The sequence below is a fragment of the Antechinus flavipes genome, chromosome 6, assembly GCF_016432865.1.
Source record: "Antechinus flavipes isolate AdamAnt ecotype Samford, QLD, Australia chromosome 6, AdamAnt_v2, whole genome shotgun sequence".
Lineage (NCBI taxonomy): Eukaryota > Metazoa > Chordata > Mammalia > Dasyuromorphia > Dasyuridae > Antechinus > Antechinus flavipes.
This window is the reverse complement of record NC_067403.1, coordinates 250,868,969-250,895,365: the sequence shown is the minus strand read 5'-3', so window position 1 is coordinate 250,895,365 and position 26,397 is coordinate 250,868,969. Positions and strand designations below refer to the sequence as shown.

At 34.3% G+C, this 26,397-nt stretch overlaps 2 protein-coding genes across 2 annotated transcripts; both read left to right on the top strand.

The window, feature by feature from the left end:
* The first annotated feature begins 7,556 nt into the window (after positions 1-7,556).
* Positions 7,557-8,546, top strand: LOC127541668 (olfactory receptor 14I1-like). The gene has a single exon (XM_051966886.1). It carries the CDS (start codon positions 7,557-7,559, stop codon positions 8,544-8,546), a length of 990 nt encoding a protein of 329 aa, XP_051822846.1.
* An 11,366-nt stretch (positions 8,547-19,912) lies between these two features.
* On the top strand, positions 19,913-20,672 carry LOC127540117 (olfactory receptor 14I1-like). The gene has a single exon (XM_051964689.1). The coding sequence runs from the start codon at positions 20,107-20,109 to the stop codon at positions 20,641-20,643; it is 537 nt and encodes a 178-aa protein (XP_051820649.1). The 5' UTR covers positions 19,913-20,106; the 3' UTR covers positions 20,644-20,672.
* Positions 20,673-26,397: the final 5,725 nt, after the last annotated feature.

Below are 26,397 nucleotides of genomic sequence, written 5' to 3'. Positions count from 1 at the left end.
AATTTCCAAAAATACGCTTTATATATACAATTTAATACAACTGGGTTTAAGAAATTATATAAGTGTTAGAATGAGGAAAAAGAAGAAAGATCAGATGGGGGAGGTGCCAACTAAACTAGGTGAAAAGCATGAAGCATCAGATAAGAATTCACAACTGGAAGAATTAGATCATTCCCAATCCTCTGACTTACTTCCCTTCTTTTCCTCATCCCTTACAAGAGAAGAGAATCAGGAGAAATGATATCCTCATCATAAGCACTAGTTAGGAGCTTTCCTGAGTACTTCTCCAACCCTCCATCCCACAAGCAAGTCCCAGTCACTTCTCCATGTCTCTCTTGCTCCAACTTCTTGAATGAACTCTTCCCAACTTAAATGGTAATTCGTCAATGATACTTCAAAGAGCTTTTCCTACTTAATTCAAAATCTTTTGTTGAATTTGATTCTTATTCAGGATATCAGTTATCCTTTCTTATACTACATCTGGATAATTGAAATCTTTAAAGTAGAAATGAACCAGATTGGAGGGAGAAATATATGATAGAATTGTAACTGTTAGGGACTTCAATTTAATCTTTTAGATCTAGATAAATCTAACAAAATTATTAATATATATTTGAATAAAACTTTAAGAAAATTAGATATACTAGCTCATTGGAAATTCATGAATGGGAATATAAAGATATCTATACGCTTCTTAACTGTACACAGCAGATTTATAACAAATGATCTTGTATGGGGGTATAAAAAATCCGCTCCCCACACAAATGACAGGAAGGCAGAAATACCAAAATGTATCATTATCACAGTATAATCAAAAAATCAAAATCAAAAAATAAAGGTTCCAGAAGAGAGAATTAAAAAGCAATTGAAAAATAAGTAACATGATTCTTAAAGAACTAGAGCGTAGAGGAAGGGCAGAAAATTTCATTAAGGAAAATGATCATGAGGCAAAATATTAACACTTATGGGAGGCTCTGAAAACAATTTTCAGGAATATAGGTATTTATTATGATTTTAAGAATTATATACTTTCTCTGTTTATCTCTTTTTATCATGACTTTTTACTGAAGCATTATGGAAAGTCATGATATCTATCTTTCCTCTTTTGAGTTTAAATGAATAATAACTATGCTCTAGTACTTTATTTTAAATTTTATGTGATAATTTTGATTTCAGGAAATTAAAAAAGGATTAACATAAAGAATAAGTGATTGAGAAAACAATGATGTGATCTTCTGCGATTCATTAACCAATGCATTCCCATTGTGAATTCCAAAGTGAAATCAGATCTGCTTAGCTTAGGCCTTCACCATGAATACAGGGGGAGAAAGACTTTTTCAAATATTAAAAATGATTAATTAAAAGGAAATTTCTGATTTCTAGTAGGATTCAAGGTTATGAGTTTCCAAGTTGAGAGGGGTAGAGTAAACAAATACAGTTCCTTGAAATCAGAAAATGAGATGTCACCTTCTCCAAAATATCTGAAAGCAATCAAAGGAACATGGAAATGAAACATGAAAACTGATTGATCAGTCCAGGACCAGCTTTTGAATAAAACAGATGGATAACTTGAGGTGCCCAATTGTGAGAAAATTTCTTGCATCAGTCTTTGAATCTGACTGAATTTCAGGTCAATGTAACCTAAGTTCTTGGTTAAGAGTCTCTAAGTAGAATGAAGAGATGTTCTAGTTTCCTAGCCATGCAGGGCCAGATTCAAACAATGCAAAGATTTTCTTCCATTTCCTGCAATTGGATAATTTTTTTTTCTCTTGATAGAAATTGGATTCATAATTGAATAGAAACCAAGCTAACCACAGAACTGAGTCATAAGATGGAATCAGTTTGATTTACTCAATTTCTGCAGATCCCTTGGGACTTGAAATGACATTTTCTCTAAGGTCTTCTACTCCCTATTGATAGAAACAGCTCTTCCCTATTCCTAAACTTTGACTTAGAAGTCGTTTTATTCAATGGGATTGTCAGTGTATGGTCCTGCATACCGAGCTAGCACAGAAGTCCCCTGAAGAATCTCTTTCAGTTGTCAGGTCCCTTTACCATCTCTGGTCTGAGAGTTCCCATAGTTACTTTTGCTTCTGTAATCACCACCAAATCCTATCACTGATATTTTATCCATGTGCTCCCTTTAGTTACCTTCCACCCTTACATCACAGTTGTCTTTTTCCAAATTTCAAAGTTGTTTTGGCCTGTAAGACTGTTTCACTCTGACCTCTTGTGGGCTTTGGCATTCTAGAATTCGATTGGAGACATTATTTTAAAATTGTTTGCAGGGAAGTTGGGAAGGTTCAGCTGCGTGCTTTCTCTATCCCATTATTTTGACTCTGCCCTTGTGATTCTCTAGGCTTCCTTTCCAGGAATAAAAATCTCCTTCAAATTCTTTTGTCCAAAGGTTTGATTTGACAGAAGTTAGTAGGGAGACATGGTAAAATTCAATAAACTGTAATGGAAGAAAAGGACTAACATGCTTCACTTCATTTGTCATCACCTTTGTAATCATGCATTTATTGTATATATTATGTATTTATATACAAATATGCATAAATAAATGTCTGTGTATACACACATAATATATTTATTTTATGTAAATAAAAATGTGTGGATTTGGGGGGGAATAGTTAATATTTCATTCATATGTGTATATATGTATGTATGTTTGCATCCACATACATTTGTAAAAACAAGCATACTAAAAATGTTAGTAGGTAGGATTTTGATTCGAGGTATGTGTATGCATATATACAAATACATGCAAATACTAGCAGAATGAAATTAGGAATTTGGAAGCAGGGAAGGGCAATTACCATACATGTTTTGGACATATAAAAGGGATCTTTTTGTCAAGTTTATTAAATAGGGAATAGCATAATTGCATTTGTGCTTTGGTAAGACCAAGATAAGAGCTGAGTGAAGGATAAATTGTAAAAGGGAAGAAAAAAGGAAGGGATAACTGGAAGTTTATTTCAATTGGATCTTTTAAAATAAGAAACAAAGTTACTACTCTAATGCAGCAGATATTCTATTAAATTTGAGAAAGAATATGAAAAAGCACATTCAAAGCATATACACGCAATACATATGGTTGTGTATTTGTGTATGTATAAATATATACACACATATATGCTATATATATGTATATACATATATCTATATGTACAGGTGTGTATATAGTCATATAAATACATACATATGTAGGTTATAGGTAGAGAGATGTATTATCTTAATATACACAACATTTTTTTCAATGAAAATAATTCTCCCTTGAAGTACACTTAAAAAGAAATCAAGTTAAATGAAATTGCATTTTGGACCAGATTGAAAGGAAGATCCTCATGGACTACAGAAGTCCTAATGGACCATATAAAATTAAAGGGTGAACTTCTTTCTCCATGTTATTAATAAAAGGATCTCTATCTCAACTAATTATACTCAAGGGAAAGGCCAGAGAATCTGTGGTTAAGAAGGATGAGAGTCAAGATAACTTTGGCTCTGCTGGGGACTTCAGAATATATTTCTCTAAAGGATACTAGACATTATATTTCCACTCATATAAAGTTCATCAAATATTTCAGCAAATCTAATAGCCTCTCAAGGTACAGTTCAGCTTCCTTTACTCTCTAAAGCTGCAAATGGGAACAGAACCAAGACAATGAGGACAGAAATAATCTTTATACATGCGATGTGTAAAGAAAAGCAATCAATAGGAACTTTGGAAAGGAGAAATGCCACAGCTCTTCATGCAGGTATTATTTTATTTGATATTCTATTTCTGAATGGCCAATTTGTTTAGTACATGAGTATAAGAAGTATGGATTGCTCTTGAGTCATTAGGTTATGGTAGACTTGAAGCTAGAAAAATTGCAACTTGAATCCTTCCCCTAGGATATGAAAAGCTGTGTACTGAGAACAAGACATTTAATCTCTCTGAGCTTCAATTTTTTGTCCATAATATAAGTGCAATACACACAACATGGGTTTGTTGGAGCTATGAACATGATCTTTGTAAAATATTTTGCAAAGTAGTACAGGTAAATATTAGCTACTATTAGCTACTACTATGGATTGAATGGAACATCTTCACAAAAAACAGAAGTCCCAATGGACCATATAATGTTAAAGAGTGAACTACTTTCTCCCTGCTATTAATAAAAGGACCTTTAACTCAATTAATTATACTCGAGTGAAAAGCCAAAGAATTTATGGCTAATAAGTATGAGATCATAACATTGGTTCTACTGGGGACTTCAGGAAGTATTTCTCCTAAGGAAAAGGGGCAGTATATTTTCACTCATATTATGTTCATCAAATATTTCAGCAAATCTAGCAAGCTCACATGGGAAAATATCAGCTCCCTTTGCTCTCTGAAGCTCCAAAGGAGAAGAAAACCAATTCAGTGAAGATGGAGGTAATTTTTGGATACTGTTGAGCACCTGTCATTTGGTAAAGAAAAGGAATCAATATGAACTTTGGCAAGGAGAAATGACACAGTCTTCACTCAGGTATTGGTTTGTTTGATATTTCCTTTCTGAATAGACAATTTCTTTAGTTAATAAAATGGTTCATAGAAGTCTTGGGCTTGGACTCTGCCTATGGAATTACTAAAGAATCATCATGGTATGGCAGATTTGATTTAAGGAAAAGTGCAGCTTAAATCCTTCCTCTAGTGCTTCCTAAAGTGTGGTCCAAAAAATCTTGGGTATCTTTGAAAGCCTTTCAAAGGGTCTACAACTTCAAAATTCATTCTTTATTTTTAATATGGTAAATATTCATAAACATAACCCACATAAACATAACTCTTCGGACATATTATCAATAGTTTTTAATAGCATAAAGGGCTATAGAGTACAAAAATTTGAAAACCACTGCATTGTAGTTGTGTAACTGAGGACATCATTTAACTGCTATGTACTTTAATTTCTCATCCATAATAAGAATGAAGTATTTCACAGAGTTTCAGCTGAGAATATGATCTTTGTAGAAATATTTTGCAAAAAAGTCCCAGATAATTATTAGTTATTATTGTTGTTCTATCACACATAAATGTTAGAATCCTAGTGTTAACTCAAAGGAATTGATACAATGCTTATTGATTCACACCTTAGAGCTAATCCTTACAAAGCAATGTCGGTTGCCTAATTTAGCATGGTACTTATGTCCATCAGAGAGAAACAGAAAAGCAGAAAAACTTCAAAACAAAGGAGAAGATTTAAGAAACAACTGACAATGATTATTATACCCAAACTATGATGAACATGGAAAGACAGGGTCCCTCTTGGCAAGGGACTTCTAGAGCAACTCGAAGATGCTTACAGTGTGGAAAAATGGGACATCTTAGAGCTCATTGTATATATGGAGATAGAGAGAGGAGAGGGTGAGAGAATAAAACCCCAAACCCCATGTCCAAAATATAACCGAGGCTTTCATTGGGCCTCTGAATGTAGAGTGACCCAAAGAAATGAGAGGTGGAGCCCAGTTCCAAGGTATCAATCCAAAGATAGGTGGGGCATGATAGTAGTTGAGGTTACCCCCAGAGAGTCTTTAGAAAGTCAGGACTCTGATGTGATCAATCAGCCTAAAAATAATCACATGGCAGGAAGAGATTATAGTTGGGGAAGAGGGTTTGCTAAGTATCATGCTAAATTAGGCAACGGACTTTAAGGATTAAATCTAAGGTGTGAACCAATAAGCACTGTATCAATTCCATTGAGTTAACACTTGGCTTCTAACATCTCCCTTGAATTATCACCTTGTTTCAAGTTGAGTTAACACTAGAATTCTAACACATAAACATATTCCATCTATAGCTCAGGTGACTTCAGATGTGCAGAATGGGATAAAATGTACAATTTTTTATTCAAGTGGAATAAGATCTGTTCTCATCCTATGCATAAGGACCCAATGGATGAGTTCCTTTGGATAAAGTGTTTTCAAAAGTAGGGTTTTTTAAAACATATTTAGTGCAAGTACAATAACTGTTGTTATATTATCATTATAACCATCATTGATATTTAACAGAAAGCCTGAAATTAGCCAGAGAATTGTCTGAAAGGCATTGGATTCAAATTCAGACTATGAAAGAAACTATTTTGTTTACATCTCCCAAAATCATTTTACTTTGCAAAGCTTGAGGCAATAAAGATTATTATGGTTGATATATCACTGAAGTTTCAGGAGAGATTTTCTTTCCTGATATCTTCCTACTTTGATAAAATCACAGATCTCATGAAACATTATTAATAGATAATACATATAACATATCAAGTATGTAGAAATCCATCCATTTAACTATACATCCATCCATCCAACTATCTATGTATATGAAGAACAAGAGAATGATTTCAAATATGTGATAAGAAATGGATTATTTAAATTGATAAGGTCAGAATGACGAATGTAGATTTGGATCACAATACAGTAAATCTATTGGAAACAAAAGTCTTCTCAGTAAATCTTTAGAGATTAGTAGTGAGTAAAGAGGGCAATGGAATATACTATCAAAATCATATTTAACCAGTGATGAAGTTGTTTTTGTTATTACACTAACAAATAACTACAAGAATACACAATAATATAACTCCATAATGCTTGCAAAGATTTTTGTTTGCTTTTCCTGGAGACAATGTCCCTTAATCTAATAATTCTCAAGATAAAAATTAAAGGACTTAAAGCAACTAATGATGGCTATACCCTTGAGTAATTCAGAAGGAAAGTGCCACATTTGCTTTCCAAAGATCTGATATTACAAATTAGTTTTGCAACACATTACCTGTACCAACTCTAAATAATTCCATACCTTTCTATACTGCCTTTTAATTAAGGGAGTTGGGCCCATGACTTCTTTTAAAATCCCATAAAACTCTGAATCTATAACCTTGTGATTCACTTTAAAAGTTCCCTTCAAAAGACTTCCTCCAGGATTTCAAAAATTCTTCAGTTATATTTTAAGGAGTTTCTAGCCCATTCAGTAGAGATTTTAGGTAGATTCCTCCTTCCTAATAGGCTGAAACAGATACTAGAGCTTTGACATCCTAGAGAATTGACATGTATATGTGTATACAAATAGTGTCAAGGTGCCTGGATTCTCACTGAAAACTAAAGTTTTAGCCAGCACAATGTGTTTGGCAATACAAAATAATTATTAAATTGTCTATCTATCTAATCATCTATGATCTCTCTTATCTATGTATGCACGTACATGTTTTGTATCAGGTCATGCAAGTATCTTACAAAAAATCAGTATAGGTATTGTAGTGATGCATGTGTTTTTGTGTGTATACATGCATAGGACAGGTCAGGAGTAGAGGTCCTATTGAGTAAGTCGATTCAAGAAGGCCCCTTTTGCACAGTGAAGAATATATTTTCACTTGATGAATTGAATGGGATTGCAGGAGAATGGTCATATTATTGGCTTTTTAAAATGTTCTGGTTGCCTCTCTATCATGGGGAGCAAGAATAGATTGAAGTTGATGGCTGTTCTATGTAATAAAGTGTTCTATTCTCTCCTTCTAGAATTTGGCATCTTCTACTCATATTGTTTCAAAATGAATTTTAAGACCCCAGAAGTTGAGAGCAATTATACCATCATCATGGAATTCTTCCTTATGGAGTTTTCCAGCATCCGAGAGCTGCAGGTCTTGCACGCCATTCTTTTCTTGCTGATATACATTGCAGCCCTGATGGGCAATCTCCTTACTGTCATTGCCATTGTCACTGACCCACAACTTCACTCACCAATGTATTTTTTTCTGAGCAACCTTTCCCTGTTGGATCTTGGCTGCATCTCAGTCACTCTTCCCAAATTCATTGTGAATTCTCTAACAGGCAATCAAGCCATTTCTCTCCTAGGCTGTTGTGCTCAAGTTTTCTTCTCTATCTTCTTTGCTGCCACAGAAATTGCTTTGCTAATGACAATGTCCTATGACCGCTTTGTGGCCATTTGCCACCCCTTGCACTATGGGGTTACTATGACACTATTCCGTTGTCTTTGGGCGGCAACTGGTTCATGGGTCACTGGGCTCATCTATTCAGCTCTCCACACAGGAAACATGTTCCGTCTGCCTTTCTCAGGATCCAATGTGATCCATCAGTTTTTTTGTGACATCCCTCATATCTTGAAAGTCTCATCACCTGAAGTTCGTGATACTGAGTATGTACTACTTGTCGCCAGTTCAGGTTTAGTTTTAATCTGCTTTGGCTTTTTAATTGTATCCTACACTTATATCTTCTCTGCTGTATTTAAAATGCCCTCTGTGGAAGGGCGTTACAAGGCTTTATCTACCTGTTCACCTCAACTGATTATCTTCCTTTTATTCATTCTTGCTCTCATGGTCACAGTCTTGTGTCCCTCATCAGACACTTCACCAGTACAGAATCTTCTGATTTCAATGATTTACACAATTTTGCCTCCATTTATGAATCCTATTATTTATAGTCTGAGGAACACAAAAATCAAGGTTGCACTGGGCAAGATAATCAAAACTATGTTTTTTCCAAAGAAAGAAATGTCCCCCTTTGAAACAATTAAAAAGTAAGAGAATGTATGAATGAGTTATTTCATGCCTAAGATAACAAAACAACTAGGCTAAAAGTAAAAAAATAGCTTAAGATTTTTTTATTTAAAAATTATACACCAAAATATAATTAATATAAAGCATGAACAATTTTTCCATTTAATAGTTATTGACTCAGATTTTCACAGTGATTGCTTACCACTTCCCCTTGGCCTATCTATTCAAACCAATCAGGGTTGGATGAAGATGTTTCAGTGCCTCAGAGTGTACTTTGAAGGGTTAAAATAGAGAGAAAATATGAAATCTGCTGGGTACTAATCACTAAAACTCAGCAGGTGAAGAATTGAACCTGTGCTAGTAGAAAGAATGCTCAAGAAATCTGGACTTTATCAATGTTAGTAGCACTGTGAATTACTCTACTAGAGTAGGTTCGAGATAAACATGGAAGAATGTTTATTTTTCAATGTCTCTGCCTTTGAGAGCAAGAGGGGAAAGGACATGAGAAAGGATGAGTCTGACATATTATGATTTGCTATTTGGACAATATTTGCTTCTATATGTCTAGCTCACCTGAGTCTTTTGCATCATATGCATTTTCTATGATGGTGGATGTTAATATTTCTCTGTATTCTAAATCTGGAATTTTTCAAGGATGCTTGAATGAGAGTTGTGAACATGAACCAATCTAAAGTGTTGTTTTGGATATTACTCCTTAGAAAACCTCTGGTGTGTAAACATGATCCAAAGAAAGAGAGTGACCCTTTGATTTCCCCAAATAAATTGACTTCATATATGTGAATCATAATCTTTGGACACTTTGTGTCATGGATTAAGGACATATTTTATTATATACTTGCATATATTGAACCCCTCCATTAGAACCTTAGTATGCTTTGATTTATTTCATTTTGTAATTTAATTGCACAAGTAATACATTAGAGGAAGGAGGAGAAGTAAACTTTATTCCCATCTAACAATAAGGCATACTGTCATTCCGTTCAAAAATCTTTCAACAAATTTCTAAAAATATACATCAAAAATAAGACACATACACACAAACATATACAAAAGACAATCCTCATGAGGCACCAGACTAGTTATCTGTTGAGTTCTATGTAGAGGACCGCAGATACTGGGGAACTCTGAGAAAAGTATACTTGAAGGGAAGATACTTAGAACAGGGTGTTAACTTAGTGTGATGAGGTGATAGTTCTCTAGTTCACATATGCTTAATACTTAGTATGGTGATGTAATGATTCTACAGTTGGCACCTGCTCAGTATGCTGTAGTGATGTAATTGTACTAAAGTATATAAGGACTGGGAGGACCTGAAATAAGCAGACTTGAGAGATTTTCCAGTGAGAGTGTGTTTGAGCTCGAGCTCAGACTCCAGACTCTAGAGAGATCCTTGAGAAAGCTAGCCCGCACATTATAGTCCTCCTTTCTAGAGCCCCCAAATTGGAAGTGAAAAAACATCCTGTGCTTTCTAGAGCCCCCACGCTGGGATGTTGTGTGCTTTCTAGAACCCCACTTTGGGCGCCAAATGTTGTGTCCTGCTTTCTAGAGCCCCCAACTTGTGGTGACAAAACATAAAGTATTTTCTAGAGCCCCCATGCCAGGATGGTTAAAATATATTGTCTTAGTGGTGGAGTGATGAGATGAGACTCCCAAGGATGGTGGAAATATGGAGTCTGTTTATTCCAAGTTCTTTCCCGCTTGCATACCCTGATACCTTTATATAACCAAGGAACACTGAACATGGGCTAAGTATATACTGTCCACATGGAACCACATAAACAACTTGCTATTGTATGTAGATTGCCATCTGGTATCACTCTTTGTCACCTGGTATCACCCTGCTTCTATCACAAGACAGGTTGTCATTGCCCCTTGATTTCTCAGGAAGGCCAAGACTCCTTAGGGGAGATGGCAACCGAACCAGACATTGTTAGCAGGCTCCCTCTGAGCTGAAGGGTTTTATACCTCACCCAGAGTATCCCCATTATCTGTGGCCCTCTACAAATACATACATAGATATGTTGGTATTTTAGTAAATTATGTAATAATAATAGGAATTCACATTAATGTAATTTAATTTACTGAAACATTAAATAAAATGATCTATATGTCTCCAAGTTGTATATCTGTATTCATATGTCACATATCAAAGCTGATTTTTATAGGAGTTTCTCCTTCTTAGTGGAGATGAATGCTTGATTTACATGAGGTTCAGGGCAGAATTGATAAAGATTGTGAAAGCTTCCAACTTTCTTTAATCTATTTTGGAACTCTTGAATTTGATGTCTTTTTCAGATCTTCTTAAGCATTGAATCACTCCATATACTTCTGGCTTCTCTTTAATTCTTTTAAAAAATTTTTATTTAAATATTTAATAGTATTTTATTTTTCCAAATATATGTAATGATACTTTTCAATGTTCATCTTTGCAAAACCTTGTGTTGCAAATTTTTCTCCTTTTCCCTCTCTCCCCTCCCTGACAGCCAGCTATGGAATATAGGTTAAACGTGCAATTATTCTAAATATGTATCTATAAGCATCATGCTGGACAAGAAAAATAAGATCAAAGGGGAAAAATACAAGAAATAAACAAACAACAAAAGGTGAAAATACTGTTTTGATCCACATTTAGTATCCGTAGCTCTCTTTTTGAGCATGATGGCACTTTCCATCACAAGTCTCCTGGAATTGTCTTGAATCACCTCATTATTGAACAGTGATTTCTAATTTCAAGAAGATGAGAGAGGAGAGTAATCTGGAATTATGACAAAGAGATATTAAACTGTTTATGCCATTGTTTAATGTATATGTTTTATTTCATAAATTTAAATAAAAATTTAACAAAAGAAAAGTGGAAGAGGCTAATCTCATACCATATTATTGATGCAAAGTTCTTGGGAAAACATGAGGAGTAGGGAGTCTTCATGTTATCTCTCTCTCCTCCTAGGTGTACCAGACACTATGAGGAATTTTTCTTAGGTCAAAACTACAATGTTCTAACTTTATTGAATAGAGTTATCTCACTTTCTCTAAGAAAACTCCTTCACTCTACATTATCTAGTGGGTATTTTTCTATTATGGCCCCTTTGATTTCTATTTTGCTAAGATCTGGATAATTTCTTCCCTCAATTCATTTTCTGTGTTCATTCTGGAACAGGTTAAGCCTTGGATTTGTCACCTTTCCCTCAATAATACTAACAATTGATTAGAAGTTAGATTGAACTCAATTATAGCCCCTAGACTGATAATATTTAAGGAAACAGAAATATATAATTTTATTCTAGGACCCCATCCCTCTAATGAAAATAGAGTGTTGGTCTCTGGACCCAACTTCTTGCTTGCACACCTATTCAGAAGAAAAGTTCCCTGAAAGAAGAATGAGAAGAGAAGAGGATAGAAATGTCTATTCTACCTTCCTTTGAGCCACATGAAGCCATCTCTCACTACTGTGGAGGTCCCATTAACAACATAATATTTTATGTTATTCTATACTGTATCATATCATATAAAAACAAATACTGATTAGTTACAAGAAGATCAATGTAAAAAGATTAATCGTAAGTGGCACCAATATCCTATATTCTAGAGTCAAAAAAACTTTCCTTCACTTGTGGTGATTGTGATTGTTCTTGTATTTACAAGAATATGGTATTCTTGAATAACCTTTCTTTATATTATCAAATTAAGTGGGGAAATAAATTTAACCAATTTTTAATTAATGTTCTAAAAATCCAAAGTTGTGTCTGTCTACAGTTCAGTGACTTAGTAGGTAATATCACCATGGTTTGATGTGAACTTGGCTTTTGTCAGTCATAATTTCTTCAGTTATTAAATGCAAAAGATTAGATTAGATGGCTGTTGAGGACCCTTCAATCTCTAATTCTCTTTCTCTACTCACTTTTCTTTATTCTTTGCTTCCTCTTTACTTCTTCCTTTTGTTATCACCATTATTTTCCGCATCATTGATGCTTGTATCTTCAGTTTCATCTTTGACCCATATTGCCAAACTAATCAGTAGCCAACTCTTTTTTTCTTGAACAATAAATGGCTTTTTTGGAATGATTATTACACACACACACACACACACACACACACACACACACACACAAAGATATGGTCCAATGTTCTCAATCCTATGCAATTTGCTGCCTTTGCTTGTTTAAAGGTGGTCCAGTGTGACTAAAACCTCATTCCTTGCTATATATCTGCTATCTCTAGATAAATGATGTCAAACTAAAATAACAATGGGGTTCATTAAAGCATTTATAAGGATTTCTTCAAGCTACATATTGACTCAGAACACTACATATTAATACCATGTGTTTTATTGAATTTTTATTAATTTTCTTAAATATTTTCTTAAATATTTCACAACTGTCTTTCACATTTGGGAGAATTATTTTTTAAAGTTTGATATTATTGTAGTCTACATGCAACTCAAGGATTATGTGATTTACTTGTCTGCTCTGAGAGGAAATTAAGGCTTGTGACCTTATACCACTCTACCTCCATCAACTCAATTCACTTGCATGAAATACCATCATCTCCCTGATGTCCTGGTCATCAAGAATGAAAGATAGACAATCATCTCCTTGGGTAGGAACTGAGGACTAGGCAAGACAGCTTCTTTCTTTTCTTCCTCCCTCTCTTTCTCCTTCACTTCCTTCCTTTCTTCCTTCTCATCATTTGCTGCCTACCTCAATTTTATTATAAATGTTCCATGTTATGATAAAATAAGATAAATGAAAACTCTTAGCAAGGGAAAAAAACTTGAGAAGGCTTGATAATACAATATACAGTGACTGCTAGAATTCCTTTTGAGTCTAAGGCTGCACTTTATCAGCAAGTTGAGCTATTGTTATTTGAATTTTTTCATTTCTTCCTAGGTAAAAAGGCTAATATAATCCTTTTTCATTATTAGGTAGTCAAGAAAAATACTCTATGACACCAGGGGAGAGATATGCACTAGAGTCCAAATAGGTCTTATCTCGTGAAAGATATGATGATGAAGATGATGATGATGATAGAGATTTTGCATTTATATAACCCTTTATGATTTGCAGAATTCTTTACCAAAATTATTTAATTTAGTACACATAATAATCCTAGGATGTTGTTTCAATAATTACCCTTATTTATAGATTAAGAAACTAAGATAGAGCTTAAATAGATAATCCAAGGTTTCACAAGCAAAAGTCTGAAATGATTTAAATTCAGATCTTCCTGCTTCTAGGTCTAGCACTCTATTTTACCACCTAGGTTATTCTAGAACAGGTTTACCACATTCCAGATATCCTGAGAGAGTACTTGCTAGTTAAATTGGGATGAAAAGGATAGGAAGGAATGGTCAGGTTGTGTAGAAAGCCAAGAAAAATTGCTGAAGGCCATCATGATCAGAATAAGCAAAAGAAATGGGAGATGTTCCCTACTCCAGAGAGATTAAGTGACTGATTAAGGTCTTCTTTGCAAGAATGGGCAAATTATTGGCTTCAGAAGCATTCCTCTTGAAATGCTTGCCTAAATATAGGTAGTTCTCTCTCGAATGGAATGGCCTCAAGAGTAGAATTAATCAAGAAAAAACAAGAGTTGCTCAGATAATTAAGGTGTCTAGGTTTTGATGCTTATATTTCACAGAAAATTTTTGTGGATTTTATTTATCATTATTTTTTATCATATCTCTAACCAAAGTTGTGTTAGTCCTGAAGTATGGATCTCCAAATAACTTTCTTTTAAATAATGAACCATTAATAAAGTCAAGAAATGTCTTCAGTTTTCCAAAATGGCTTTTGTAAGATAAAATGGGGCCAAAAATGGAAGAGCTCTCAGAAGGCTAATCATAAAACTTTTATTGAATGCTTCTTTTGTGTAGTGCTGGGATGAGGCAATCTAGGACCAGTACTCGTTTGACATTGACAAATGAAGGGATCTCCAGGCATTATAGACACTAAATAGGATGATTTAAAGACTAGATTTCATCTAGGTAAGGGATTTAGAGAAGGAGTAATTTTAGAAATATACAAAGATTTTCAGAGCTAATTATGGGCAGTTAGAAGATTTGGGGGGCATCCAAGGCCTTGTGATTTTGGAGAGATGTGATCACTGGTCTCCTGATGTGATTTCTGGTCTTTACCTAGAAAAGGTCAATGATGCCTTGGGACTTGAAGTGACACTTCCCCTCAGGTCTTCCACTCCCTATTCATAGAAACCACTCTTCCATTTCTGAACTTTGACTCAGAAATTATTTTATGCAATGGAGTTGCCAAACAGTGTTTGATCCTGCATCCAGAGCTAGCACAAAAGTCCTCTGAAGTCTCTTTCAGTTGTCAGATCCCTTTACCACCTCTGGTCTGGGAGTTCCCATAGTTACTTCTGCTTCTGTAATCACCACCAAATCCTACCACTGATAATTTATCCATGTGTTCCCTTTAGTTATCTTCCACCCTTATGACACAGTTGTTTTTTCCAAACTTCAAAGCTATTTTGACCTATAAGAGTGTTTCATTCTGACCTCTTGTTTGCTCTGCCATTCTAGAATTAGATTGGAGACATTATTTTAAAATTGTTTGCATTTAACATTAGAAAGGTTCAGCTGAAAGCTTTCTCTATCCCACTATCTTGGCTCTGCCCTTATAAATCTCTAGACTTCCTCTTCAGGAATAAAAATCTCCTTCAAATTTTTTTGTCCAAGAGTTTGAGTTAAGTCCGTAGCAAAAGGTGGTAAAATTCAAAAAGCTGTAGTGGAAGAAAAGGATTAATCATGGTTCACTCATTTGTCATTTATATTTATGTATTTATTGTATATATAACATATTTACATATGTATAAATAACTCTAGAGTATACACACATACTATATTTATTATTAGATAAAAATGTGCGCATTTGGAGGGCAAATAATTACTATCATTTCATTCATATCTGTGTATGTGTATGTATGTTTGCATCTATATACAAAAGTACAAATAAGTGTACTTAAAATGTTAGTAGGAAGGATTTTGGTTCAAGATATATGTATGTATATACACAAACACATGCAAATACTACCAGAATGAAATTAGCAATTTGAGAGCAGGGAAGGGCAACTATCCTACTTTTTTGGACATATGAAAGATATTTTTTTGTCTTATTTATTAAATAGGGAATAACATAGTCAGATCTGTGCTTTGATAAGAGCGAGATAATAGCTGAGTGAAAGATAGACTGAGCAAGGGGAGAAAAAAGGAAGGAATAAAACTGGAAATCTATTTTAATAGGATCTTTTAAAATAAGAAACATGGTTATTACTTTAATGCAGCAGGCATTCTATTTAACTTGAGAAAGAATATGAAAAAAGTACATTCCAAGTATATGCAGGCAATGTATATGCTTATAATATGTTTGTATGAATAAATATATATATATACATATTTGTAGTATATATGAATATACATATATTTATACATACAGGTGTGTATATAGGCATATAAATACATATATAGATATAGATTATAGAAAGATAAATAGATGTGATTATCTTGATATACACTATATTTTTCAATGAAAATCAGTCTTCTTTGAAATACACTTAAAAAGAAACCAAGGCAAAATTGACTTGCATTTTGGAGCAGATTGAATGGAAGATCCTCATGGATTACAAAAGTCTAATGGAACATATAACATTAAAGGGTGAACTCCTCTCTCCATGTTATTCATAAAAGGATCTCTACCTCTACTAATTATACTCAAGGGAAAGGCCAGAGAATCTGTGGTTAAGAAGAAGAAGAGTATAACTTTGGCTCTACTGGGGACTTCAGAAAATATTTCTCTAAAGGATACTGGATACTATATTTCTACTTACATAAAGTTCATCAAATATTTCAGCAAATCTAATAGCCTCTCATGATACAGTTTCAGCTTCTTTTGCTCTCTGAAGCTGCAAATGGGAACAGAAGCAATAGAGTGAGGGCAGAAGTAATCATTGTACATGTGATGTGGTAAAAGAAAGCAATCAATAGGAACTTTGGAAAGGAGAAATGTCATAACTCTTGACTCAAGTATTTCTTGACTCAAGTTTTATTATACATGATATTCCATTTCCAAATGGTCAATTTCTTTAGTTCACGGATGTAAGAAGTATGAATTGATGATGTCATTATGGTGTGGAAGATTTGAATTTAGGAAAATTGGAACTTGAATCCTTCTCCTCTAGGATATAAAAAGCTGTGTAACTGAAGACAAGGCATTTAATCTCTCTGAGCTTCAATTTCTCATCCATACTATAGGTGTGATACATCTCAGATAGTTTGTTTGAGCTATGAACATGATCTTTGTAAAATATTTTGCAAAGTAGTGTCAGGTAAATATTAGCTACTACTATGGACTACAAAAGTCCTGATGAACCATATAACATTAAAGGGTAAGCTCCTTTCTCTTTGCTATTAATAAAAGGATCTCTACCCCAATTGATTATACCGGAATGAAAGGTCAGAGAATGTGGCTAATAAGAATGAGATTATAACCTTGACTCTTCTGGGGATTTCAGGAAGCATTTCTTCAAAGGACATATATTTTCATTCATATTCATTCACCAAATATTTTAGCAAATCTAGTAATATCACATGAGATAGCATCAGCTCCCTTTGCCCACTGAAGCTCCAAATGAGAATGGATGAGATTTAGAAGTTTCACTCAATGATCATCTCCTTTGAATTAATGTATTTATTGGGTATATTATGTATTTATATATGTATAAATAACTCTCTCTATATACATACACATTTATTTTGTACAAATAAACAAGTTTGGACTTTTTTGGGGGGGATATCTAATATCACTTCATTTACATCTATGTATGTGTGTGTATATGTATATGCATATACTTCCGTACAGACAAATATACTAAAGAAATTATAGTAGGATTTTGATCAAAGTATATATAAATACATGCAAGTACTAGGGGAAGAAAATTAGGAATTTGGAAGTAAGGAAGGGAAACAACCATACTTTTTTGTCTATATGAAATGAATATGTGTGAGGGATCCTTTTGTGAAGTTTATTAAATAGGGAATAACACAGTCAAATCTGTGTTTAGTCTTTTAAAGACCAAGATGATAGCTGAGTAAAGGATAGATTGGAATAGGGAGAAACAAGAAAGGGATAAGAAATGGAAATTTATTTCAGTAAGATCTTTAAAAAAGAAACATGATTATTGCTCTCATGCAGCAGACATTCTATTACATTTGAGAAAGAATATGGAAAAAAAACACATTCAAAGTATATGCACACCCAATGCATATGCTGATATATGTGTACATACATAAATACACACACTCGTATATGTATAAACATATATACCTATAAACATACACAGGCATGTGTGGAGGCATATAATTATTATATTATAGGTTATAGATAGGCAGATATATAGATAAATGTGACTATATTAACATATATGAAATTTTTTTCAATGAAAATCAGACTCTTTTGAAATACACTTTAAAAAAAATAAGTTAAATGGATTTGCATTTTGGACCAGATTGAATGGAAAATCTTCATGGCCTACAGAAATACTAATGGACCAGACAATATTAAAGGGTGAACTCCTTTCTCCATGTTATTAATAAAAAGATCTCTTCTTCAACTAATTATACTCAAGGGAAAGGCCAGAGAATTTGTAATGAATAAAGAAGAGAGTATGACTTTGTCTCCACGGGAAACTTCAGAAAATATTTCTCTAAAGGATATTGAGTAGTATATTTCCACTTGCATTATGGTCATCAAATATTTCTGAAAATTTAGTAGTTTCAGATGGTACAGTTTCAGCTCCTTTTGTCCTCTGAAGCTCCAACTGAAAACAGAACCAACACATTGAGGATGGAGATAATCTTTGTATCTGTGATTTGGTAAAGAAAAGTGTTCAAAACAAACTTTGGAAAGGCGAAATGCCATAACTCTTTATTCAGGTATTATTTTATCTGATATTATATTTCTGAATGGACAATTTGTTTAGTTAATTAAGTGAGTGTTAAAAGTATGGAATGATTTCTGCATATGGAATTACCCATTAGTGAGTCATTATAGGATTGTAGACTTGAAGTTAGGAAAACTGCAACTTAAATTCTTCCTCTAGCATATGGAAGCTGTGTAATTGAAGACAAGGCAATTAATCTCTCTGAATTTCAATTTCTCATATATGGTTATAGTTATAGTTATAGTACTAATTATAGGACTATATATAGTTATAGTTATAGTACTCTCAGCATCTCAGACATTTTTTTTGAGCTGTGATCATGATCTTTGTAAAAATCTTTTGCAAAATATTGTCAGGTAAATATTAGCTATCATTGTTCTATCCTACATAAACAGACACTACCTCTAGGTCAGATCAGGATGCAGATTAGAAGAAATTTATAAAATTTTCAAAGTGGGATAAAATCTGCTCTTCCCCTCTCTCGAGGTTATGGATAAGTACCCAGTGAAATGAATTCCTTTGGAGAAAGTGTTTTGAAAAGTCTAACTTTTTACAAAGGTGTTTTGTGCCTATAGAATAATTATTATACATATCATTATAATGAATATTATCACTGTCATTGTTATGTAACAGGCATCATGGCAGTAGCTAGTGAAATGACATCATAGGAAGAAAGACCTATAAGAAAATGCATGTAATATATCAAATATAGATTATGAGCAAATAATGACTTCCGATCTAAATGACAAGAGACAATCAGATATTCTGGGTCCATTTCTTGCCTTGGACTTTTGGCTTTTGGTTTGTGCGTGTGTGTGTGTGTGTGTGTGTGTGTGTGTGTGTGTGTGTATCCTGTAATCAAAATTTACATACTCTAAAAATAGAGGAAAAAACTAAATAACCCAAGTTGTTAAGGAAAGATAGGAAAAAAAAAAAACTACTTAGCAGTATATCTGCGTGTGTTTGTGTGTGTACGTAGTATTAAGTAGAGGAATGAATATATCACAATTGATTAATTAAATTAATGAAGTCAGGTAAAGAAACAGATCTGAGGTAGCAAGATTGTACTGGAAATAAAAGTCTTTATATCAAATGCAGAGCTTTGACAACCTAGAGAATGGAAATAAATACGTGTATGAAATAGACAGTATCAGGATGCTTAAAGTCTCACTGAAAAATAAAGTTTTATTAAATACATAGTATTCAGCAAAGAAAAATATTCAATAAATGGCCTACCTAGTATCTATGATCTATCTATATATATTCATACATATACATATTTTGCATTGGTTTATGCTGGTATCTTGCAAAAGGGATTCAATCTAGGGATTGTAGTGGAGTATGTGGGTGTATGTGCATAGGGCAGGTCAGGAGCAGAGGTCCTATTGAGTAAGTCAAATCAAGAAAGCGAAGCTGGTACAGTGAATATATATTTTCATTTTATGGATTAAATGTCGTTGCTGTAGAATGGTCATATTATAGACTTTTAAATGGTCTGATTGCTTCTAAAATGGTGCCAGAATTAATTGAAGTTGATGGCTTTTCTATGTAATAAAGTGCTTCTTTGTTCTCCTTCTAGAATTTGGTAACCTCTCCCCATATTGTTAATTACAGGATGAATTACAGGAGCCCAGAAGACCCGAGCAATTATACCATCATCATGGAATTCTTCCTTATGGAGTATTCCAGCATCCGAGAGCTGCAGGTCTTGCACGCCATTCTTTTCTTGTTGATATACATTGCAACCCTGATGGGCAATCTCCTCACTATCACTGCCATTATCACTGATCCACACCTTCACTCTCCAATGTATTTTTTTCTGAGCAACCTTTCCCTCTTGGATCTTGGCTGCATCTCAGTCACTCTTCCCAAATTCATTGTGAATTCTCTGACAGGCAATCAGTCCATTTCTCTCCTGGGCTGTTGTGCTCAAGTTTTCTTCTCTATCTTCTTTGGAGCAACAGAAATTGCTTTGCTTGTGGCGATGTCCTATGATCGCTTTGTGGCCATTTGCCATCCCTTGCACTATGGGGTCACCATGACACCATTCCGTTGTCTTTGGGCGGCAACTGGTTCATGGGTCAGTGGGCTCATCTATTCAGCTCTACACACAGGAACATGTTCCGTCTGCCTTTCTCAGGATCCAATGTGATCCATCAGTTTTTTTGTGACATCCCTCATGTCTTGAAGGTCTCATCTTCTGAGGTTCGTGATACTGAGTATATACTCCTTGCCACCAGTTCCTCTTTACTTTCAATATGTTTTGGCTTTTTAGTTATATCCTACATTTATATCTTCTCCACTGTATTTAAAATGCCCTCTGAGGAAGGGCGCTACAAAGCTTTGTCTACCTGTTCACCTCAACTGATTATCTTCCTCTTATTCCTTCTTGCTGGGATGGTCACAGTCTTGAGTCCTTTATCAGACACTTCACCAGTTCAGAATCTTTTGATTTCAATGACTTATGCAATATTGCCTCCATTTATGAATCCTATTATTTATAGTCTGAGGAACGTGAAAATCAAGATTGCTCTGAGTAGAATAATCAAAACTTCCTTTTTTCCAAGAAAAGAAATGTCCATCTTCACAACAATTAAAAAGTAAGGGGATATATGAATGATATTGTATGTCCAAGATAAGAAAACATCATATTAAAAGTGAAATTAATAATTTAATGTTTTTTTCTACAAATTAAAGATAAAGCACCAAAATATTCACCTTGGACAATTGTTTTATTTCAACAAAGGAATCATTTATTTCAAAAATTAGTTATATGTGTCCTAAGGGATCCCATAAATCTTTTTCTATTTAATAAATTATTTTGCCATCGACCTGATACAAAGAATTGAAATCTGTAAACAAAAGAAGATTGATTTTTCCCATGGGCAACAAAATTTCATTGCTTAATCCAGAATTATAATAGAAAGATTTTCTTCCAAGAAGAGAATTGACTTCTGGGCTAGATGTTTTTATAGCAACTTTCTATGTGCCAGAAATGACAGTCACCACCCTTAGCTATTTAAAATGTACTTCTATTTCAAAATTGAGTTCAGTTGTCACCAACTTCACCCTTCCATGATCCCCCATTGAAAATATTCTTTATTAGGCCACTTACTAACATTTTATTTATATTTCAGTTTTGTGCTTCTCAATAAAAGATGGAGATTGTTCAAAGAATCCCTAATGAATTTATTTCCCCTAGATGAGTTGATACCATTAAAGTACCAGAGGGAGCAATTAACAGAAGCAAAAGTTTCTTCAAATCTGACACAAAATTCAAAGTTGGTTTCTTACTATTTTGATCTAGATAAAGATGAGTCCTTCAGATAAACTTGATGGGATTAGAAAGGACTGATCTATTATCCTTTGGTGGCCTTATAAAAAGTGAAATAAAATTCTCTTTAAAAATCATTGGATTGGAACACAAAGTTTTGCAAATGTGAATGCTGAAAACTACCTTTGTGTTTGAAAAATTAAAAATATTATTGAAAAAAATCATTGTAGCCAATAGACAACCAACAATGAACTTGAGCATTTTAAAAAGGATCTAATAATGAAAGAAAAACCCCATTCTTGAGGGAGAATATGTCTTAGATGCTGGGGAGAAAAAAATGGGGTACAAGTGGATTTCTCAATTTTCTATTGTTTGTAATTAACTGGTTTTCTATAGTGAAACAATTTGCCAAAAGTGAAACACTATATATGACAAGAACACGTTCAGTGAGTGCTGGCAGAGAAAAAATTCTGTCATTAGAATCCTGTGAGTGAGGAAGAAATCAGCCTTACCTGTTGGGAGAATAGGATCAGGCTCAGAAAGCCTCAAGGACTGAACTTCCCAGAAGATACCTTGCATTCAGGAGGAACAGCAGGAGTTTATCCTTAGAAAGTCAGAGTCAAAAGGACATGCGGGGCCTGAGATGTATGTCACCAAGACCAAATGTGTTACCCAATAGTCATGCCTGTTAGTTTATGTGTATGCCCATTTTCCCTCCTGATGCTATGCACATTTGTTGAATAGTGAACCTCAGACTTATGGAAGAGACATATTTTGTTACTAATGTGTCTGATGACATCTCATTAAGTACTTTTGTTTTGAGCTAAGTATGTGTACTATTTGATCAATCAAAGTAAGCCCCTCAAAATGTGTTCTTGATGTATAATTTGAAAATTTTGGTCACATGGAACATCTTAATCCTTGGGCAGTCATTATTTGAGAGACATCTTTTGAATCTGGGGAATAACAGAGAAGTACTATAATTATATGCAAGATTGTTAAAGGGAGAAGACCTTATCTTAATTATTTTTAGAATCACATTTTTATCTTTCTGTAACCTTTTCAAAAATTATTATTACTATAATAATTTATTTTTAGTTTGGTTCTTACTCTTTTACCAAGGCTGGAAGTGATGATTAACACAGAAGCTTTGTTTGACCTGCTTTATTCTTAATTTGGGCCAGTTTGCTTCTTCAAGGAAGATCAGTATCCCCACTCATCCTATTTGTACTGTACCAAATTTAGTTCAGATGGCCAATTGGCTTGAAACTTACTGTGGCTCAGAACTCCAAAACTCAAACTAGCTACCAGCTGTCTCATTATCAAGTCGAAAGTCTTTGCTCCAACATACCCTTCCTGCGTGATCTTTGCCCTCAGATTACAGAGAACCCTTCATTTGTAGAAGTAGTAGTTATAGTTATAGATATACTAATAGTAGTAGGAGTAGTCGTTTTAGTAGGAGTTGTAGTTGAAGTAGTAGTGATAGTAGTAATAATAGCAGTTGTAATAGTAATAATAATAGTAATTATGATAGTTGTAGTAGTAGTAGTAATAGTAGTAGTCTTAGTCATAGCAGTAGTATTCGTAGTGCTGGTGGTAGTAGGACAACTAGGTGATACAGTGAATAAAGTGCCAGATCAGGAGTCAGAAGGACTCATCATTCTGAGTTCAAATATGGCCTTGAATAGTGGCCAACTTGTGCTCCTGGGCAAATCACTTAAGCCAATTTGCCTCAGTTTCCTCATCTGTAAAATGAGAAGGAAATAACAAACTAATATCTTTACCAAGAAAACCCTTTAAGGGGTCATGACAAGTTGAACACAACTAAAAAAGCAAAAGTAGTAATAGCGGTAGTAGTTATAGTAGTAGTAATTGTAATAATAGTAGTGGTAGTTGTAGTTGTATTAGCAGCAATAGTAATAATTGTAGTAGTTATACTAGTGGTAGTAGTTATAGTAGTAGTTATAATAGTAGTACTAGTTGTAGTATTAATGGTAGTAGTAGTGGTTGTAGTAGTTGTAGTAGCAGTAATTGTTTGGTAGCAGTAGTTGTAGTTATAGTAATAGTAGTAGTGGCAGTAGTAGTAGTAGTAGCCATAGTAGTCATTGTTACAGATCAATGGCTTGTGCCTGCACAAGTTGAAGACCAGACTTGGGGAGAGCTCAGGAAGAAGGAGAGGTTGTGCGGTCATTTTGGACTCTTTGGGCTTTCAAATTTGAGAAAGAAAATGGATGATGTCAATTCCACTTCAGGTTACTGAAGGGAGAATAAGACTCTAGGATGAAGCCAACATGAAAAGGTCTGATGGTCTCTATCTTATTCTTATACCCAGCTTGCTACACTAGAAACTTCAAGAAATTTCCATTGGGCTGAGATTCTCTCATTCATTCTCTCTCTCTCTCATTCTCTCTCTCTCTCTCTCTCTCTCTCTCTCTCTCTCTCTCTCTCTCTCTCTCTCTCTCTCTCTCTCTTTCTCTCTCTCTCTCTCTCTCTCTCTCTCTCTCTCTCTCTCTCTCTCTCTCTCTCTCTCTCTCTCTCTTTTTCTCTTTTTCTCTCAATTGATTTGGTGATCTCATTCCCAATGCTTTATCACTCTGTATTATCTGGTATGTATACTTTGGGTTATTGTGAATTTGGAGTAATTCAATTCTTTGCTACTTCCAATGTGTTCATCATGGAATGTGTATCCAAAGTTCAGGGAATCAAGACAGATATAAAACTTGAGGTCCTCTCCTCTTATTATTAAACAGTGATCAGGAATTCAGCTTGAACCTGAGAATGATAGCCCCTAGATTAATAATATTTAAGGGAACAAATAGAAACAATTTTATCCTAGTACCTTGTCTCTGTGAGGAAAGCAGCATGGTCAAATTTCTGGCATCAATCTTTTGCTTCACTTCCTGGAAGGACTTAAAAGCTCCCTTGGAGAAAGATAGGGAAGAAGAGTGTAAGACGTCTATTCCATCTGCTTTGAGCCATATAATGTCACACACCCCCATTCTACATGAAGGGTGGTCCTCATTACAAACATACATACGTATGTATGAGTTTTTAAATATGTGTGTATGTATGTATGTATTTTCAAATTACAATGCTTCCTTACCTTCCAGTTCTCAGAAAGAGAAAACTTCAGAATTAAGAATAGAAACTTTTTAGAGAATACAAGACCAAATTTGCCCATGCTCATGACCCACACCCTGAATCCCCAAAGAAGTAAGGCACAAAGAAGGGCAATTAGAGCAATATTTTTACTTTTAATTCAATAAATGTATTTTTCCCCCTTGAAGATAGTTTCTTTCCTCAGATCAGTCTCTGATCATTTTTCCCATTATGGGAGACATCAAGTGAGACACACGTCAGTACATAGCAAAGGTAAAAAGTGGGAAAATATTTTGCCTTTTGAATGTCATCTTCAGTGACCATGGGGCCAAGAGTGAAAAAGAGGATTTCCTTTCTTTTAAGTTCAAGACAAACATATGATGACTTCACTTAAGGAGAAAGTATCTCTAGGGAACATCCTGCAATAGCTCTGCATCTCATCCTGAAAAAGTACCCCAAGTAGAAAACAGATTTCCTAATCTATTTCCCTCCCTTGTGTCTTTGGAACTTTATTATTCCTAAGGAATTCTAAGAGGACCACAAGGCTCTTTGACTCTCTACAGAACCTAGAAGACCTCTCAAAAGTTTTCCTGCTGTCTCCAAGCCAAATATTTACAAAGATTCTGCTTTACCAGAAGTTCCATTACATAGGGTCTTATATCATATTTGCTCAGTTGATACTCCAGTTTTCACTCTTATGGAGCTTGGATCTCCTCCTTGTGAATATTCCTACCAGGTTTTTACTAGAACCTACCGGATTCTCCCATCCTGAGTGACACATACCCATTTTTTCTCTTCAGTTCAATATAATAAAACCATTCCATTGCTAAATACCCTTCCCATTTTCCCTCAACTTAACCAAGATACCAAGAGATAACACAATCTGTTTATCAGTTGTTATTGCTCTTACCACGTAATCAATCATACTTTTTTGGATGACATTATTGCATTTCTCCTTCATAAGTCTTTGTTCATCCCATGCTCCTATCTGTCCATACTGAACCTATGTACGTTTCCTTATTCTTGTTTTCAAAGAATTGATCTTAAGACTGTTAAATAGCTTCAATGAAATGTCACTGCATATGGAAAACTGGTTAGCACCTGCATAATAAAAACCCTGCATCAACAGGGAAGAGATTTCCATTACTATATCCCTATTGCCCATCATAGTTCCCAACAGTACTTAATAAATGTTCCCTAGTTTGAAAGATGTCCTTCTGGAGCTGAGTTGAAGGTAAATCTAATGACTAGTATAATCACAAATCAAGAGGGTAGTTATTGAAATAAAGTTCAACAAAATACATGGAAAACACATGTGTAATAATAGTAATAGCAGAAAATGGAGTACTAAGTCACTTCTCTTTTTACGTTCAATGCTCTTAATTAGATCTGTCCTTATTGATAAAATGAATCAGATGTAGTATCCACTCATAAAACTTGGAATATGGACTAACATGTTAGCAAATAGTTGAAATGAAATTAAAAATGAAAATAAAAAGTTCAAAAAGAGATGACAAATTCATTTATTTTAGT

Excerpts from the sequence above, each read along its gene's own strand:
- LOC127541668 (XM_051966886.1), top strand. The coding sequence starts at position 7,557 with ATGAATTTTAAGACCCCAGAAGTTGAGAGCAATTATACCATCATCATG.
- LOC127540117 (XM_051964689.1), top strand. The coding sequence starts at position 20,107 with ATGAATTACAGGAGCCCAGAAGACCCGAGCAATTATACCATCATCATG.